At 40.5% G+C, this 18,723-nt stretch overlaps 1 protein-coding gene across 30 annotated transcripts in view; it reads left to right on the plus strand.

Annotated features, from left to right (window-relative positions):
- Window positions 1-18,723, plus strand: part of ATG5 (autophagy related 5) — a 189,024-nt gene that overhangs the window by 76,031 nt on the left and 94,270 nt on the right. For 15 of the 30 annotated variants that reach the window (XM_070073740.2, XM_070073739.2, XM_070073743.2 and 12 more), the window contains one exon: window positions 12,579-12,673. The exons of 2 other annotated variants lie outside the window; for them this stretch is intronic. In XM_070073740.2, coding sequence (XP_069929841.1) covers window positions 12,579-12,673 — 95 coding nt within the window. Of the gene's footprint in view, window positions 1-7,709; window positions 7,765-12,578; window positions 12,674-14,231; window positions 16,000-18,723 lie in introns of those variants that run through there. 13 more of the 30 variants (XM_070073746.2, XM_089332788.1, XM_089332782.1 and 10 more) reach the window with 7 other exon arrangements.

Consider the following 18,723-nt stretch of genomic DNA (forward strand, 5'->3'; position numbering starts at 1 on the left):
TGCTCATCTCATGCTGTATTGGGCTTTCTGCCACTCTCCTGTTGCTATAATTTGGTTTATCTTTTAGAGATTGTTATGGTAATATTAATTAGTTGACTGAGTAGTTATTGATTGCTCATTATGTGATTTGCATTCTAGGGACTGGAGATAGAACCATGAGCAAACATTTGCATCTTGATGCAGCTTAACTCTAATGGAGGAGACAAACAATAAGCATATTTAAAACTAAAATACATTTGTGTCATGTGAGAAGTGCCAGGGAAAGATGAGAAAGAGAGAGGGCATGGTTAGTTTCAATAGGATGGTTAGGGAAAGGGAAGTTCTCACTGATCAGGTGATATTAACGAGCGGCCAAGGAGGCAAGCACCTGAGACGAGTTGGAGAAAGGAAAGAACCAGTTATCTAGGACCTTGTTTGTAGATCAAGGGAAGGGATTTAGTTTGTAAGTGTGATGTAAAGCTATTGGGGTATTTTTAAAGCAGGGAGTGATGAGGTAGAGAGTATGATGCAAGAATACTTCGGTTGCTGAACATAGAATGACTGAACTAGAGTCAGGAGTAGGAGTGCGGGGCCTCTGGGAGAAGTCTGGGTACAAGAGAAGGGTAATGATAGAGAAAAGTCCTTACATTTGAGGTTTATTTTGGAGGCAAAATTGCCAGAAGCAATTCCTGATTTGCATGTAAAAGTTGGGGTAAAAGAAAAGAATTGTTGCCGAGGCTCAATAGGCTATTCCTCCACCTGTGGTGCCGGCACCCTGGGTTCTAGTCCCAGTCGAGGCGCTGGATTCTGTCCCAGTTGCCCCTCTTCCAGGCCAGCTCTCTGCTGTGGCCCAGGAGTGCAGTGGAGGATGGCCCAAAATGCTTGGACCCTGCACCCCATGGGAGACCAGGAGAAGCACCTGGCTCCTGGCTTCAGATCAGCGCAGCGCACGGGCCATGGCAGCCATTGGAGGGTGAACCAACGGCAAAGGAAGACCTTTCTCTCTGTCTCTCTCTCACTGTCCACTCTGGCTGTCGGGGGAAAAATAAAAAAGAAAAGAAAAGAATTGTTCCTGGGTTCTGACTTGACTGTCTATGTGGATAGTGGTATTTTATACTGAGATATGAAATACTAGGTAGAGAGTAAGTGTCAGGCTTGAGAGGTCACTTTTGAGAATAAAAGTTGTAGACATCCGTGTGCAGATGTACTGGGTTAGATACTGCTGTGATTAAATATTGTGAGTGACAGTAGATGGAGAGGGGTTACTAGATGAACATCTAATACTGCAGCTTTTAATTTCATACTCTGTTGACATGCACAGTAAGTGCCATCTTTTTTTTTTTTTAATTTGTCTTGAAGGATCAGAGAGTTAATATGTCCCAGTGATACAAAAACATGAAATATGATGTAATCCCATTTAGTGTACATGTTTGACAATAGTTTCAAGTTAGTAGGTTGTCTTTTTTTCTTCATACAACTCAGCTAATTAGTCATTTTTTTCTACCAGTGCTTTTTGCAGCTAGATTAATAAGTTCAGTCTGAAGTTTTATGTGTGGCATTTAAGAATCTATAACTTTGTGAGAAAAAATTGCATACAGCAAATTTTTAAAAGAGATTTATTTATTTATTTGAAAGGCAGAGTTACAGAGAGAGGGCAAGAATGAGAGATCTTCCATCTACTGGTTCACTCTCCAGATGACTGCACTGGCCAGACTTGGGCCAGACCAAAACCAAGAGCCAGGAGCTTCTTCTGGATCTCCCTCATGGGTGACAGGGGCCAAGCACTTGAGCCATCTTCTGCTACTTTTCACAGGCAATTAGCAGGGAGCAGGATTGGAAGTAAAGCAGCTACGACTCAAACTGGCACCCATGTGGGTTGGAGATGGTAGCTTAAGCTGCTGTGCCACAGCGCTTGCCCCAAGTTTTTAAATGAAATTTAAGAAAGTCCGTGAAACTTTTCTTTCTTCTTTAACAAATTGTACTATATACACCCATCTGTAAAAGAGGGTACTTCCGAAAGTTCATGGGAAGTATGCATTCTTTTAATTCTATTTTCCATGGATTTTTCAAGTATCCTCATGTACGTAAAAGTGTACATACACACAGGTATATGAGTATGGCGTAACTTTAAAATTTTTTTGGTTTAGAACTTTGAAACAAAAATTATGATTGTCATTTAGAAAAACAAGATTGTGGAAGCACTCACTTTCCTAATACTTGTTTTGTTCATTAGCTTCTTATCACCTATTATAGAGCTGTGTTTCTCACAGTGTAGACCATGGGCCAGTAGCATCAGCATTAGCTGATAACTGATTAGAAATGTATCCTAGGCCAATTAAGTCAGAAACTCTGGGGCAGGTCCTGGAAGACTTTGTTTTCAGCAAGCCTTCCAGGTGTTTGTGACATGATAAAGTTTGAGAACCACTGCTTTGGAGCAGGGTTTTTCAACCTTGGCACTTTTGATATTATGGTTTAGATAGTTGTTTGATTTGGCTGTGGGAGTAGGGGACTATCCCATGTGTTATATGATGTTTAGCAACCCTCCTGTCCTCTATACCCTGGGTGCCAGGAGCAGACTGTCCCTCCCTCACACCCTTTCCCCAAGCCTGACAACCAGGGAGGTATCCAGACATTGCCAAACATTCCCTCGGGGCAATAGCCACACACACACACACACACACACACACACACCCGCACCGTGGGGGTTGGGGGAACTGCTATTCTAGCACTGTGTGATGTGGAGTGAATGGGTAAAACAGCTTCTTATTTACAGTAGCAGTGACCACATATTGAATACCTTCAACTTGTTCCAATTCTGTCTCAAGTGCCTGACAGTTTATACTGTTGACATCACAACAGCCACCCAAGATGTGTTTCAAAATCCAAAACCTAGACTATACAATTTATGAAATTTCTCATCTATTCCATCAGCTCAGGACTTGAGAACTAGTACATCTGGTTGTCGTAATGACTCACTTGGCTGTACTTGGAGTCGTATTCTTTTTGAAGCAAAAAGAATTTGGCATATAAACAAAATAAATAGTTATTCTAACCAGGTACTGCTTATAGGTGTAAACCTTTTATAAACTTAACCATAATTGTTTCTGGATAAAAGGCAATTATTTGCGATGAGGCAATCAAGTGTGAATTATAAATCAATCAATAGTATGCTGTGTGTGTGTGTGTGTGTGTGTTTTTTTTTTTTAAGATTTATTTGAAAGGAAAATTTACATAGAGAGAGAAGGAGAGGCAGAGAGAAATTGAGGTCTTCCATCTGCTGGTTCACTCCCCAGTTGGCTGCAACTGCTGGAGCTGCACTAATCTGAAGCCAGGAGCTAGGAACTTCCTCCTGGTCTCCCACACAGGTGCAGGGGCCCAAGGACTTGGGCTGTCTTTTACTGCTTTTCCAGGCCATTAGCAGAGAGCTAGATCAGAACAGGAGCAGCTGGGACTTGAACCAGTGCCCATACGGGGTGCTGGCACTGTAGGCGGTGGCTTTACCCGCTATGCCACAGCGCTGGCCCCCGTATGCTGTTGTTGAACTAAGAGTGATTCTATTATTTTAATTTTTTCTTTATAATTAGCACATGATAATAGTATATATAATGGGGCACAATGCTATTTTAATTCAAGTATCCTGGGGCTGGTACTGTGGCACAGCCAGTTAAGCCTCTGCCTGCAATGCCAACATCCCATATGGGCACTGGTTCCAGTCCTAGCTGCTCCACTTCCAGTAGAGCTCCCTGCTAATGTGCCTGGGAAAGCAGCAGAGGATGGCCCAAGTCCTTGGGGCTGTTTGGAGAGTGAACCAGCTGATAGGAGATCTCTCTCCCTCTTCTCTCTGTAATTCTGCCAAATTAATAAATAAATCTTAAAAAAAAAAGAAACTTAAAAATATATGTATGCTCACCATCAGGGTAATTAACATAGTGTTTTCTAGTTTGCATTTTTTCATCAGAATTATTCGGGATTTATATTAGAATAAAGACTGTTCTACATAAAACATTTCAGTGATAACAGGGAACAGAAGAGGGTAACTTTTTCCTCAGTAAATCTTTAAAAAATTAAGGTAGCTTTTTTTGATCTTACAACTTTGAGTGTTTTTGAGTAAAGTGAAAATTTATTACTGATTCTCTGGAATTAGTGATGTGCTAATTTAGACTAAGCAGAAGAATTTTTTTTTTTTTTTTTTTTTTTTGACCGGCAGAGTGGACAATGAGAGAGAGAGACAGAGAGAAAGGTCTTACTTTGCCGTTGGTTCACCCTCCAATGGCCACCGCGGCTGGCGCGCTGCAGCCGGCACACCGCGCTGATCCGATGGCAGGAGCCAGGTACTTATCCTGGTCTCCCATGGGGTGCAGGGCCCAAGCACTTGGGCCATCCTCCACTGCACTCCCTGGCCACAGCAGAGAGCTGGCCTGGAAGAGGGGCAACTGGGACAGAATCCAGCGCCCCGACCAGGACTAGAACCCGGTGTGCCAGCGCCACAAGGCGGAAGATTAGCCTAGTGAGCCGCGGTGCTGGCCGAACTTTTCTTTTTTTAAGATTTATTTTTTTGAAAGGCATTGTTGGAGCTGGCACTTTGGCATAGCCTGGCAGTTTGAGTCCCAGCTGTTCCACTTCTGATCCAGCTCTCTGCTATGGCCTAGGAAAGCAGTAGAAGAGGCCAAGTCCTTGGGCCCCTGCACCCACATGGGGAACCCAGAGGAAGCTCCTGCCTCCTGGCTTCGGATTGGCTCAGCTCTGGCCTTTGTAGCCGCTGGGGATGGAATGAACCAGTGGATGGAAGACCTCTCTCTCTCTCTCTCTCTCTGCTTCTGCCTTTCTATAACTCTGCCTTTCAAATAAATTAATAAATCTTCAAAAAGAAAAGAATGGCAGAGTTTACAGATATGAGGGAGAGACGGAGATCTTCCACCCACTGGTTTATTACCCACATGGCCAGAGGTGGGCCCATCTGAAGCCAGAAGCCAGGAGCTTCTTCCAGGTCTCCCACATGGGTGTATGAGCCCAAGAACTTGCACCATCTTCCGTTGCTTTCCAAAGCTGTTAGCAGGTAGCTGGATCAGAAGTGGCGCAGCTGGGACTTAAACTGTTGTCCACACCAGATGCTGGCATTGCAGGCAGCGGCTTTACTTGCTATGCCACAATGTTGGCCCCTCATTCTTCCTTTTTAAATGATAACGTAAGCACATAGGACAACATAGTAAATTTTTTTACATTATTGCATTTTTTGCAATGATATACTTTCAGATTATTTTATACACATAAGATTAAGTAAAGAATTCAACACTAAATAAAGAATTCAACAAATAGGAAGAAGGAAAACACTGTTCCTCAACATTAGAGACAAGGGCTCTAAACAGTCAACAAATCTCAGAATGTCAATTTTGTTCACATACATTACTTTTTTTTTTTTTTTTGCACACTGTTATCACAGATCAGGGAAAACATCCAGTATCTGTCTTTTTGAGATTGACTTATTTCACTAAGTATAATAGTTTCCAGTTGCATCCATTTTGTTGCGAAAGACAGGATTTCATTCTTTTTTATGGTGAATAGTATTCTGTAGCATGTATATACGCTATTTTCTTTATCCAGTTGGGAAACTGGGTTGATTCCATATCTGAGATATTGTGAATTGAGCTGCACTGAACTTGGGTACAAATAACTTCCACATGCTGATTTCATTTTTTTGGGTAAATTCCCAGGATTGGGATTGCTGGATCATAATATTTTCAGATTTTTTTTTAAAGATTTATTTATTTATTTGAAAGGCAGAGAGAGAGAGGGAGAGAGGTCTTCTGTCTGCTGGTTCGCTCCCCAAATGGCCACAGTGGCCGAAGCTGGGCCAATCTGAAGCCAGGAGCCTGAGCTGCTTCTGGGTCTCCCCCACAGGTACAGATGCCCGAGGACTTTGGCCATCTTCCACTGCTTTCCCAGACCATAGCAGAGAGCTAGTTCAGAAGTGGAACAGCCAGGACTCGAACTGGTGCCCATATGGGATGCCAGTACTGCAGGTGGTGGCTTTACCAGCTATACCACAGTGCTTGCCCCTATTTTCAGCTTTCTGAGGAATCTCTATACTGTACTAGTTTACATACCCACCAACAATGGATTATGGTACATTATTACATTTTTAAATTTTGAATCTTTTTTGTAACCAATTTAAAAATAAATTGGAAATCTCATATAATTGGTTAGAATATAGTAATTTAATCCTTACTTGAAAATAAAGATGGGAGTGGGTGGCTGGCACAGGAGTTAAAATGCTGTTTGGGGTGCCTGCATTCCAAGTTGGAGTCCTGAGTTGAAGTCCCAACTCTCCTTTCCATTCCAACTTCCTGCAAGTGCATACCCTGGGAGGTATAAGGTTGATGGCTTCAAGTGCTTGGTTCCCTGCGCCGATCCGAAACCAGGAGCGAGGTGCTTCCTCCTGGTCTCCCATGCGGGTGTAGGGCCCAAGCACTTGGGCCATCCTCCACTGCCGTCCCGGGCCACAACAGAGAGCTGGACTGGAAGAGGAGCAATCGGGACAGAATCCGGCCCCTGAACCGGGACTGGAACCCGGGGTGCTGGCGCCGCAGGGGGAGGATTAGCCAACTGAGCCATGGCGCTGGCCAAACTACTTCATTTCTTAAAAATGCTTCAAATGTTTTTAAAGAATGGTTCTTCAGGGTTTTTTGATCCTTGGTTTGCTAGGTTTTATTTTGTTTTTTTAAAAGATTTATTTATTTAATTAAAAGACAGAGTTACAGAAAAGAATGATCAGAGAGAAAGAGATCTTCGATCTACTGATTCACTCTCCCAGATGGCTACAACAGCTATTGCTAGGCCAGATTGAAGCCAAGAACTTCTTCCAGGTCTCTCATATGAGTGGGAGGGGCCCAAGCACTTGGGCCATCTTCCTCCGCTTTCCCAGGCACATTAGCAGGGAGCTTGGTCAGAAGCGGAGCAGCCAGCGCTTGAATCACTGCCCGTATAGGGTGCTGGTGTTGAAGGCGGTGGCTTATATTTCTGCTGGACAAGGCTAGCCCCTAGTTGGTAGTCTTACACAACTGTTAAGTTCTACAAAAAGAAACCAACTCCTCAGTCATTTTCTAGTGGCTCTGGCAGGAATGATATATGTTCTCTTCCTTTGTACAGAGTTCAGTGACAGCTACTTTTAATGTTCTGCTTAGTTCTTTGTTTTGTTTTGCTTTTGAATTAGAAATGTGAAAGTTGTTGTATACATTCATCGTTGTATACATTTGTGTGTAATTGTATTTTGCTCTAAAAATATATAAAGATTATACTTCTGTTACTTGTAAATACTGTTCTTCATTACTGATAAAAATGTGATTTTATGACTCAATTTTAATAACTAATAGCATAGTTCTGATTTTTAAACTATTGCTTGAGAACAGATTAAATGTTCTTGGTTCATTAATATCTAGGAAGCTAGTAAAACATTTCTTTTTATTCTTGACTACAGTATAGAAAAGATATACTAATGTAATAAAATCTAATGTGAAAGACAGTTTAATACACTCAGTCTTAACACTAATTTTTTTTTAACTTCTATTTGTATCTTCCTTGTTAACAATGTTCATCCATACTTGTTAGCTTATTCTTGGATAGTATATTTTTAGCATTGCTTAGAAAATGACTATTTCATATAAGAATATAACATTTAACTAATGATAATTAATACAGATCTTTTATTGTATCTTTCTTCCTTTTAAACATAGTTTTGTCTGTCTGGGTCCAGTCAGGAGATAGAAACCACACAGTGGGTTAAACAGGGTAAGTTTGATACAAAGAATTATTAAACTCTGGTAAAAGAGGGACTGTAAATATGAGAAAACTGTGTATGGTACCTAGGGTTGAGGGAGGAGAGGCAAACTCTTAAGGGATCCTTCACCAAGGTTGCAGTTTCGATCTTGATGGGGAAGGTATAGATTGGCCCACTGAATTCAGAGAGGTCACTGTTTTGCCCAGGCTGGTTGGTAGTCCCTGATCAGGAATGCAGATGTTCAGCCAAAGGCTCATGGGCATGCAGAAAAAGGCGTGGCCGTGAGGGAAACTGTATAAATGCAATCCGTGTGAGCCTCCAGAGGAAACAGGCAGGAATGTGCACAAGGGGCCTTCTCTGTGCTTGCGCAGGCAACACGTCTTTGGAGTGCTGGGTTCTGTGTGGAGAGGGCAGTTATTGCCAGACAAGGGGAGGCTGCAGGGTCACCAAGAAGGTTGCACATCTGCATTGTGGCTAGGATTGTGTCCAGCCCGAGGTAAACACATACACACACACACACACTCATGCCACTGACGCAGCGGGCAGCACGGGGGAACCGCAGAAGAGCCCTTTGTCCTGCATTCTGCTCTACGTACTCTGCTGAGAAATCTCACAGTCACCATCCGTTCTTAAAGGGTCTGTGTCCCTATGGCAGCGCATATAATGAAGGGCAAGTTTGGAACTGAGTCGCTAAATTGATAACTGAACAGGAATGACCCTTTTCCCAGTTTACTTTCTTGCCGTCTAGCTATGTAAAGTCACTTTTTACTGATTACTTTTCTATACTTTTTGTTTGTGTTTGCTTTCCTTCCTTTTGCCCTTTGACATTTTGAATCAGATCATTGTTTTGAGTAGCTGTCCTTTGCATCACAGTTGTGTTCAGCAGCATCTCTGTCTTTGGTGCACATAATGCTAGTAGCACGCACATACAGTTGCGACAGCCACAAGTGTCCTTGGACGTTAGTCTGAATGTCTCCCGGGGAGCCAAGTCTTTCCTAGTTGGGCATCACTGCTTTAGGCCATTTGTTTTCTCTGTTAGAACCTATAAAATCTCTCTTTTCATGAGTGGTTTCTTGTGTCTTTTTTACAGATTCTATGTTAATAAAGGGAGTCTTAAATAATTTTAAAAAATGATTTTTAGTGATCATCATGAAGTATTTTAGCTCCTCTATTTTATCTGTATGTGAATGACATCAGAATTTTCAAGAGATTTTGTGTCTAGTCACCTAAGTTTTCTTAAATGAAAAGTTAAGTCTGTAGTATTGCATTTATTTTAATTCACGAGTGTATGCCGTGCACTCACTGTAGTTGGTACTGGAGATGTCATGAAAAGGCAATAGTGAGAAAAAGTTCCAAGTTTACATGAAAAGTCATTTTTATTTCCCTGTCACATTCTCTTATGCTTCATAGAAAGACATTCTTAAAAAGGATTGACAGAATGAATGCTTCCTGTCTAGAAGTGTTGTGTCAGAGGAGTCGCTGTTTGTGTAACAATACAATTTTGTGGCTGCAACTATTGAAACTCCTGGGGACTTTAAATCAGAATTCCAAGATTCTGGTCTTGATCCTTAAATTGGTAACAAATTTGGCCTTAGTTGTCCTTTGTGAATTTGTACTAGACTAACTGGATTCAAAATTCACTCTCCACTCAGCTCTAATATAGTAGTAGTCTTCCCCTGGATTGGAGTTGAAAATGAGAGTAGCGAATGCCTAAAGCCTAAGATATTCTTCTAGTACAGGGTGTAAGAAGAAATAATTGTATTTTCTGTCTTATATAGTTACAGTAGCCTAAGCAGTGTCAGTAGATGGCCAGTAGATTGAACTGAAACAAGCCTGTTTAGTAGAGAAGTACTTGGAACTCCAAGATAAACTGAAATTCTGGTGCTCTTTATCTGCTTTACAGAGATTTGATTGTGTCTTTTGAGGAAAAAAAAAAAAAGTATCTTAAGGCAGGATTTCGGGTTAAAAAAGGGAAATGCTTAAAAAAACAATATACAGAATAGAAGAACATATTTGTATGTCATGTAGAAGGCATGTATATCCAGAATACATAAGGAACTGTTACAACTCAACAATAAAGACAAGCAAAAGGGCATAGTATTTACTGAATGCTTTTCCAAAGATGATACTTAATAGATGGCCAGGAAGAACACAAGAAGATGCTCAGAGTAACTAGTCATTAGGGTGATGCCAATGAAAACCACCATGGGGGCTGGTGCAGTGGCATAGCGGATAAAGCCGCTGCCTGCGGTGCTGACATCCCATATGGGTGCCGGTTCATGTCCCAGCTTCTCCACTTCCAATCCAGCTCCCTGCTATGGCCTGGGAAGGCAGTGGAGCATGGTCCAAGTCCTGCACCCACATGGGAGACCTGGAAGAAGCTCCTGGCTCCTGGCTTCGGATCTGCCCAGCTCCGGCTGTTGCAGCCATCTGGGGAGTGAACCAACGGATGGAAGACCTCTCTCTCTCTCTGTCTCTGTCTCTCTCTGCCTCTCCTTCTCTCTCTGTGTAACTCTGACTTTAAAGTAAATAAATAATTTTTTTTTAAAAAAGGAAAAACCCCATGAGGGGCTGTTGTTGGGTGCAGTGGGTTAAGTTGCTGCTTGGGACACAGACATCCCCTGTTGGGGAGCCTGGGTTTGAGTCACTTCTGCTTCCAGTTGAGCTTCCTGCTGATGTGCACCATGAGAGGCAGCAGATGATGGCTCAAGCACTTGGATTCCCCTGCCACCCACGTGGGAGACTTGGATGGAGTTCCTGGCTCCTGGTTTCTGCTCCAACCAGAGCCCACTGTGGCATTTGGGGAATAAGCAAGCAAATGAAAGGTCTCTGTTCTTTTGCTTTCCAAATTAGAATATAACAAAACAAAAACATGAGATATCACTTCACACCCACTAGGATAACTACAATGAAAATGACCAACGATGACAAGTATTGACAACGATGTAGACAAATTTAAAACTTAGTGCATTGCTGATGGGAATGTAAAGTAATCCCATCACTTTGGAAAAGCCTTGGCAGTTTTTCAAAACACAGTTACAACATAACAGTTAAACAGAATTACCATATGACCCAGCAGTTCCTAAGTACTTACCCAGGAGGATTGAATAAACCTCCACACAAAGATTTGTTCAAGAATGTTAATATTAGTCGGTGCCGCGGCTCACTAGGCTAATCCTCTGCCTAGCAGCGCCGGCACACCGGGTTCTAGTCCCGGTCGGGGCGCTGGATTCTGTCCCGGTTGCCCCTCTTCCAGGCCAGCTCTCTGCTGTGGCCTGGGAGTGCAGTGGAGGATGGCCCAAGTGCTTGGGCCCTGCACCCCATGGGAGACCAGGAAAAGCACCTGGCTCCTGGCTCCTGCCATCGGATCAGCGCAGTGCGCCGGCCGCAGCGCGCCGGCCGCAGCGCGCCGGCCGCGGCGGCCATTGGAGGGTGAACCAAAGGCAAAGGAAGACCTTTCTCTCTGTCTCTCTCTCTCACTGTCCACTCTGCCTGTCAAAAAAAAAAAAAAAAAGTTAATATTCCTAATAGCCAAAAAGTATAAACAACTCAAATGTCCATCAACTTATGGGTGAATAGAATATGGTAACTGCATAGGATGGGATGGCAATCAGCCATAAAACAAATGAAGTTCTGATATATGCCATGAAGTGAACATACCTTGAAAATGTGGCCAAGTGGTGGTAAGGGAACTTTCTAAAGACTATATACTATGTGATTCCATTTATATAAAATATCTGGAATTGGCAAGCAATAGAGATAGAAAGTATGAGGGTAATTCAAAAAGTTGTAGAGACGGGAATTAAAAGAAAAGGTTATTGGGGCCAGTGTCGTGGTGCAGCAGTTTAAGCTGCTGCTTGTGATGCCAGCACAGTAAATTAGAGTGCCAGTCCAGGCTGCTCTGCTTCTAACCCAGCGTTCCTGCTAGTGCACCTGGGAAGGCAGCACATGATGGCTCAACTGTCTGGGCCCTTGCCATCCATGTGGGAGACCCAGGTGCAGTTCCTAGCTTCAGCCCTGGCCTAGGCAACCACTTGGGTAGTGAACCAGCAGATGGAAAGATGCCTATCTCTCAGTTTCTCCCCTTACCTCTGTCACTAAAAAGCTATTGTGCTATAAAAATTTTGAAATCATACAGAGTCTTCTCATAATACACAATTTCCATGAACTTTTTAAAGAACCCCTCATTAATAGCTACATGCTTCTTTTTGGATGATGACAATGTTCAGAACTCTGGATATACCAAAACTTCTGAGTCTTGTTCTTTCATCAGGTGAATTTAATGGTATGCAAATTATAGCAGTAATTTTTTAATTGAACCTAAACGGTTTAAAAGGGAGTTTAATTTGTCTAGGATTAAGGTGTAATTGGCAGTCCATTTTTAAGTGTCACTTGAACATTTCTTCTCTATCCTTTCTAAGCGTCTATCTTCTTTGGTGTTTAATGTTTACTGTATTCAGGTTTTGGCTTTGTTTATAGTTCTGGTTAACAGATCACTTCGAGCTGTGACTGTAGGAGCAGGACCGGGAAAGTCAAGCCATCTGTCCCTGCTTGGGTGTTTTTTGTTTTGAAGATTCTTATCATTATACGTCTGTATAGTTTGTCTTATGAGAGAAAACGTCAAGGTGATTAGGGAAAAGAGGCAAAAACAGAAAAAGTTCATTTTGTATCTTTATGCATAGTTATAGAAAGAGATATGTATAAGAAAAGATAATAAGGATATCCTTTCAGAAACACATAGAAGGATATTTAAAACATTTTTTCTCTTCAACTGAGTTATACCATTATAGTGTTCATTTTAATAACATAATCTATATCATTTCAGACAGATTTGACCAGTTTTGGGCCATCAATCGCAAACTCATGGAATATCCTGCAGAAGAAAGTGGATTTCGTTATATCCCATTTAGAATATATCAGGTGAGAAATATCACTCTAAAAAATAACTGTTGGCCAAAGCCTCAGCCATCTTCCTTCTTAAAGCACACTAGTCCAAAATACTTATGTTTGCATATTAACTAAACTGAATTTGTTAGGATTTTTCAGATCTGTGACTTCTGGTGACAGTCAAATCAGAGACTTCACTGGATTATTTGTCTCATATGCAATTGACAGTTATTTGTAGAATCTGTGTTTGCAGACTCATGTGTTTGCTAAAATTTATTTGTGAATCGAAGTCAATACTTGGAACACTTTTTGTACTCATTTGTATGTGTGTATGATGTGTAAAAAGTACGATTTACTCAACACTCAGTTCTCAGCAGAACTTGAGCAAATTGATGCTCTTCCTACTTGTTTTACCTCTCATACTCTAAACAGACATTATGTTCACAGTCTATATAGTGCTATTTTTCACATTTTTATGCTTTTTGATGGTGATTTTACTACTTAAAATGAACCTCAGGCAAATGCTGAAGTACTGATTTTTAACTATTAACACACATAAAAGGTTATCTGTTAATGATTCGATTAACACATTGTGACCAAAGCTCACAGAAACACAACTCTCTGTTTCCCTTAAGGACAATGGTTCAACCTTTGCTAATTCCAGTGACTTTATAAAACGTAAGTGTCATGAATAATGAGAATCTACTGATCTTTTGTTTCCTCAGTTTTATACATTAGACATAAGACATAAGATATACATATACATAAGATATATTTGCATGAGGTAAAGAAACTGTTTATGTACTTTTAAAATCCTGTGTTATTGGATATAGTAATATTAAGTATTGAATGATCAGTATTACAGAAGGCAAGCTAACGCTGTTGTAAAAAATATACCTAAGAACAAGAATTAGAAATATAATTCACAGGCATAGACTATAGTAGAACTTCTGTTAGGAAAAGACGTGAAGAATAGAGAGGAGGCAGTGTACGAATTTTCAGCCAGACCGAATTTATTCAGAGAAAATAAATTCGCAGAGCGGGGTGACCAACAGCCAGCGGGCACATTGATGGGACACGTGGCAGAATGACCCCCAGGGGCCGGGCCTTTTTATATTTTAGGAGGGTTAGGGATGGCGATGGGGGATGGGAGCAGCAGGGAGGGGAATTCCTGGTACTGGTCTTTCACGTGTTCTAGCAACTGGTCTTTCAGGTGGCTGTGGCTGGTGGGATATGAAGGCAATAGGATGTGAGATTCAAGGGCAAGGAGTACATTCCAATGTTTATCTGTCTTTTGGGCAATGAGCAAGAATGGCTGAGGCTTATGTCTTTGTTCCATCAACTTCCATTCAAACTTTTGTCACATTGTTATAGCAATCTTCAATATTCCGCAACGTTACCCATAGTTACTTCTGTAGTTTTTTTTTATAACCTTTTATAGAGGATCACATAACTGTTCAAAGAGAAAAATAAGAATAAGGATCATTTCTTTTTTGCTTGTAGACTTTTTTTTACAGATTTATTTATTTATTTGAAAGGCAGAGTTACAGAGAGAGACATCAATCTTCCATCTCTCTTTTTCACTCCCCAGATGGCCACAATGGCTGGAGCTGGAGTGATCCGAAGCCAGGAGCCAGAAGCTTCTTCCTGGTCTCCCATGTGGGTGTAGGGGCCCAAGGACTTGGGCTTGACCGGCTACACCACAGCGATGGCCCCAATTTTATTTTCATTTTATGTACCAGGAGCTCCATAGTGACGTATCATTAGGCATTCCCACAATCTATGAAATTATCTTATTTATAGGATTTAGTTGAATAAAATATACCATAGACTTTGAAGACATTTCCAAAAGAATTCCACAGCAGTTTTTGAGATTTATACTCTGCATCATTATTTGGATTAAGCTCTGAATTGTATATTCATATCATTTTTTTTAAGCTCCTGTAGGGAAAGTGCATTTTACTATTACTTAACAAAGAAATTCTTATTGTCTGAAGCTCCTGCTGTGACGTCTTTAACACCAAAAGATTCTTACAGGGAAGGAAAAGAGAAAGAATGCTGGCAGTGGGGAATAATAGTTTTTGAAAATATCTATAATCATTTAGAAAGTGGGAAGGTAGAGAATTCTCAAAATTTGCTTGACAAAGCCTGGCAGCCAGATGGGGACTGTTTTAGGGCAGAGCTTCCTGCCTGGTCTTTCCTGTGTCAGAGCAGTTGGGCAGTTTATTCTGAAACAGAAAGAGATGAAGAGCCCCAGGGCTTTATTGCTTCTTCCTGACCTAGAAGGCTGTAACTTTCCTTTTGGCTTTGCCCCCTTTCCATCTTGTTTCTTATGTGAATTTGTAAAATTTTAGAGGTGAGATACATAATTGAATATAAATTATTTTAACCTTCTGTGCTTTCACTGGAGGAATGACAGGGCTTGGCTCTCTGTTGTAGTTAGAAAAATTTTATGATCTGAAGGTAGCATCACATTTCTGTTAGCTTCTTTACATCTGATTACTTTTTATTTTTGTGATATTCTGTTTAAGTGTATCTTTTATTTATGCAAGAATTTGATGAATTAGCACTGTCATTTCTGTAGATATAAATCCGCACTATTTAAGAGCTTAAAATTAGTAAGAAAAACATTTTTTAAAAACCTAAAAATTCTGGTCTAGTAATAGATAATTGAAGGGTGTAGTTTTTACTAAAATACTTATGTTACTCTGCAGAATCCTAATATAATTCCTGTATAGCCGGGGGAGAAGGGAGCAGCACTGAGCATGCTTGGGCATGTTGAAGCCTCAAAATCATCTTAGGATATAGGAATCATTCATTGATTTTACCTATGAGAAAATGAAACTCAGGGATTCATTTCACTGACTTGGGGTCATGCATATAAAAACTACAAAACACAAATCCAGACCTAGTTTTAGTTGATGAACAAAGTATGATCTTTTTCTTACAAAGTTAAGCTTGTGGTATCTTCAGACAAAAAAATGATGTCCCTTTTGACCAAATAAGTTAGTGGGATTCTAACAAACCGGGATTAATAGATGTCCTTAAATACTGACTTTTGTAAACATTGTTGGAAAATTGTTTATTTTTCATCTCTGATCCATCTATCATGGGCATCTATCATGGACTCCAAATGACTGTAATTAAGTGACAGGGTCTTAGTGGTAAAAGTTAAATTGGTCTAGAAGTTTTCTCTAAGAGATGTTGAGACCAAAATGTGTCATTTCTGTCATTTACATAACAGTTTAGTTTGGTGTGTGGGTTTCAGGTTTGTGTTCCTGAAATCCAGGTGCTTCGTACTAGCTGGTATTCTAGAGATGAGGTTAATGGCAGGAAATGTTTCAGAAATGTAACCAAAATGTTATCTAGAATAGCACGCATAAACAGATGGTGATTAATGAGGATATCTGTCAAAAGATTTATAAAATGGCAGTGAAGTCCTTAGGTGCTGATATTTATGTTGTAGATCAAAACTAGGTACATTGTTTCCATTTTTCAAGAAGCAATAGATGGATAAATATTATCGTGCCAATATACTTTAGATAAGAAAAAATTTGTCTCATTCATTTAATCATCACATTTATCTACTTAGAAATATATGCATGCTGTGTGCTCTGCTGTGTAAAGGGTATGCAAGTGGTGATTAATATCATACATTATCCTGTATAGAAGTTTGTGGGTTTTTTTTTTAAAGATTTTTTTATTTGATAGGCAGAGTTAACAGAGTGGCAGAGACAGAGAGGTCCTCCATCTGCTGGTTCACTCCCCAAATGATCGCATAGGCCAGAGCTGCACTGATCCAAAGCCAGGAGCCAGGAGCTTCTTCCAGGTCTCCCAGTGGGTGAAGGGGCTCAAAGATTTGGGCCATCTTCTGCTTCCCCAGGCCATAGCAGAGAGCTGGATCAGAAGTAGAGCAGCTGGAACTCAAACTGGTGCCAACATGGGACATCAGCACTGCAGGTGGCGGCTTTATCTGTTATGCCACAGCACCGCCTGAGAAGCCTGTATTATAAATGTGGAAAGAAACTAAGGATACAAGCTTAAGTTTGCACCTGTGGTTTCTATCAAGAAGAGGTATACAGTGGGATCAAAGCCAAATGATCCTGGAGGAGGGATTCATGTGGGTTTGGGCAGTCAGAGTAGACTGCCTTGAGGAAGTGTTGCATGGTGGGAGATCTGTCAGGTGGAATTCAGGTCAGTAGTGTCTCATGAGAAGAATCATGTAGGTACAGGAGACATTGTGTGTATGAGGATACCTGGTTTGAATTGAGCACAGAGAATTGGAGGCTGAAACTAGGAGTGAGACTTACTAAGGAAATTTTTCTTCATAAAGAATGGGAAATCCTAAGGGCTTTTTAATGATCTGAACATCTGTTCTTCAACAAAGAGCATTTAGTCAGCTGCTTTGTTCTGCATGTAATTCTTGAAATTATAAATAAATTTAGAGAATCTTCTCAGGAAACACCTAACATTTTTAGTTTTAAAAACATGAAGCTGATAGTGCCTGTTTTCTCATAAAGTTAAGATGGTTCCTACTCATTTGTCTTTGAAGAGGTTGTTTATCAGTCATATGATAGGATATTAAGTAGATTTTAAACTTAGTTTTATTCTCTTTCTTAATTCCTAAAACTCTGCTGCTTTTCCTTTTTATCACTTCAATATAGAATTGTTCATTTATGTTATTAAAACCCTACTAGTATTTTAGTTCTATAGGGAGGTTTACTAGCCATTTTACTTAAGGAAGTCTACTTAGCTTCAGTTGTGTTAAAAACATCTAGATACTTAGGAGTGTTGGAGAAGAAAGAGTTCCTTTTTAAAAAATGGAAACTAGAATGTCAGGGATTAACTTGACACTTCTAAACCTGAAGAAAAGGCCAAATGTTTTTCCAGAAATGTTGATTTATTAATTTTGGAAGGTTCACGTGAACAGTAGGAATGTATGGCAAATTATGGCTGTATTTGTTAGGATTCCTCCCCTTCCAGGGTTACAGCGATGCTGGTGAGACATTATACTTCTGTTCTTCCACGTTGTTTTCCGTTTCAGTCGATATCTTGCAATTACATCTAGCAGAAAAACCAAGAAGAAGGGCTTTATGGTTATTAAACTGAATATTGCTGCTTTTACTTTAGTTTCAGTCATTTAAAAAAGATACACTGTGGGGCAGGCATTGTAATGCAGTGGTGAAGATGCCACTTGGGAAACTCACATCCTGTATCAAAGTGCCTGGTTCCCTCTGTTTCCCATCTAGCTCCCTGCTAATGTCTACCCTGGGAAGGCAGCAGATGATGGCTCAAGGACTTGAGTCCCTGCCACCTGTGTGGGAAACCCAGATGGAGTTTTTCTCCATAGTGTAATGGATTTTTTCCTTTGTTAGGCAGGCCTTTCCTCACTGTGTATTATATGTGATAGGGGTCCAGTTTTATTTTCTTCCAGATGATAACTTGTTATTTATTATATAAACTAAGGGCTGGCCAACTTCTTTTCTGAAAGGGCCAGTCAGTAAGTATTTTCAGATTTACAAACTAACTGGTGACTCTAGCGTGAGAGCATCGTTAGACAGTTTGCAAATGACAGGCCCAGCTGTGTCCCTGTCAAACTCCCTTTACAGAAACAGCCAAGGGCACAGTTTGGCTTGTGTATCGTAGTTTGTTGGCTCCGGATGTAAACTGTTCTTTTTCTGCTGGGTAACCATGTCACCTCTGTTTCTTATGCCAGTATTATTTTAATTTAATTTTAGTGTTTTTATGCCTGCTGGAGCAATCCATTCCTTTCCTCTTTTCTCATGGTTTTTATGGTTAGTATCAGCCACTTTTTCCATATGATTTTTTTAGTCATTTTATTCAGTTCCCCATTGTGCTCTGTGTAAGTGGAAAAACACTAAATTTCAATTGTAATTTTAGTGCAGTTCAAGTTATGAAGTCTTCCCAGAGAAAAACATGAAATGCCTTTCTTACTATTTAGATTTTATTTTATGTTTTTTTTATATATATTTTAAGGTTTTCTTCAATAGTCTGTGTGCTTTTCTCTTTAATTTCTAGACATTTTGTAGAGTTTATTTCATTACCATTTCTGGGTACTTATT

Source organism: Oryctolagus cuniculus, chromosome 5 (assembly GCF_051225735.1).
Source record: "Oryctolagus cuniculus isolate XC-2025 breed Fujian yellow rabbit chromosome 5, ASM5122573v1, whole genome shotgun sequence".
NCBI lineage: Eukaryota > Metazoa > Chordata > Mammalia > Lagomorpha > Leporidae > Oryctolagus > Oryctolagus cuniculus.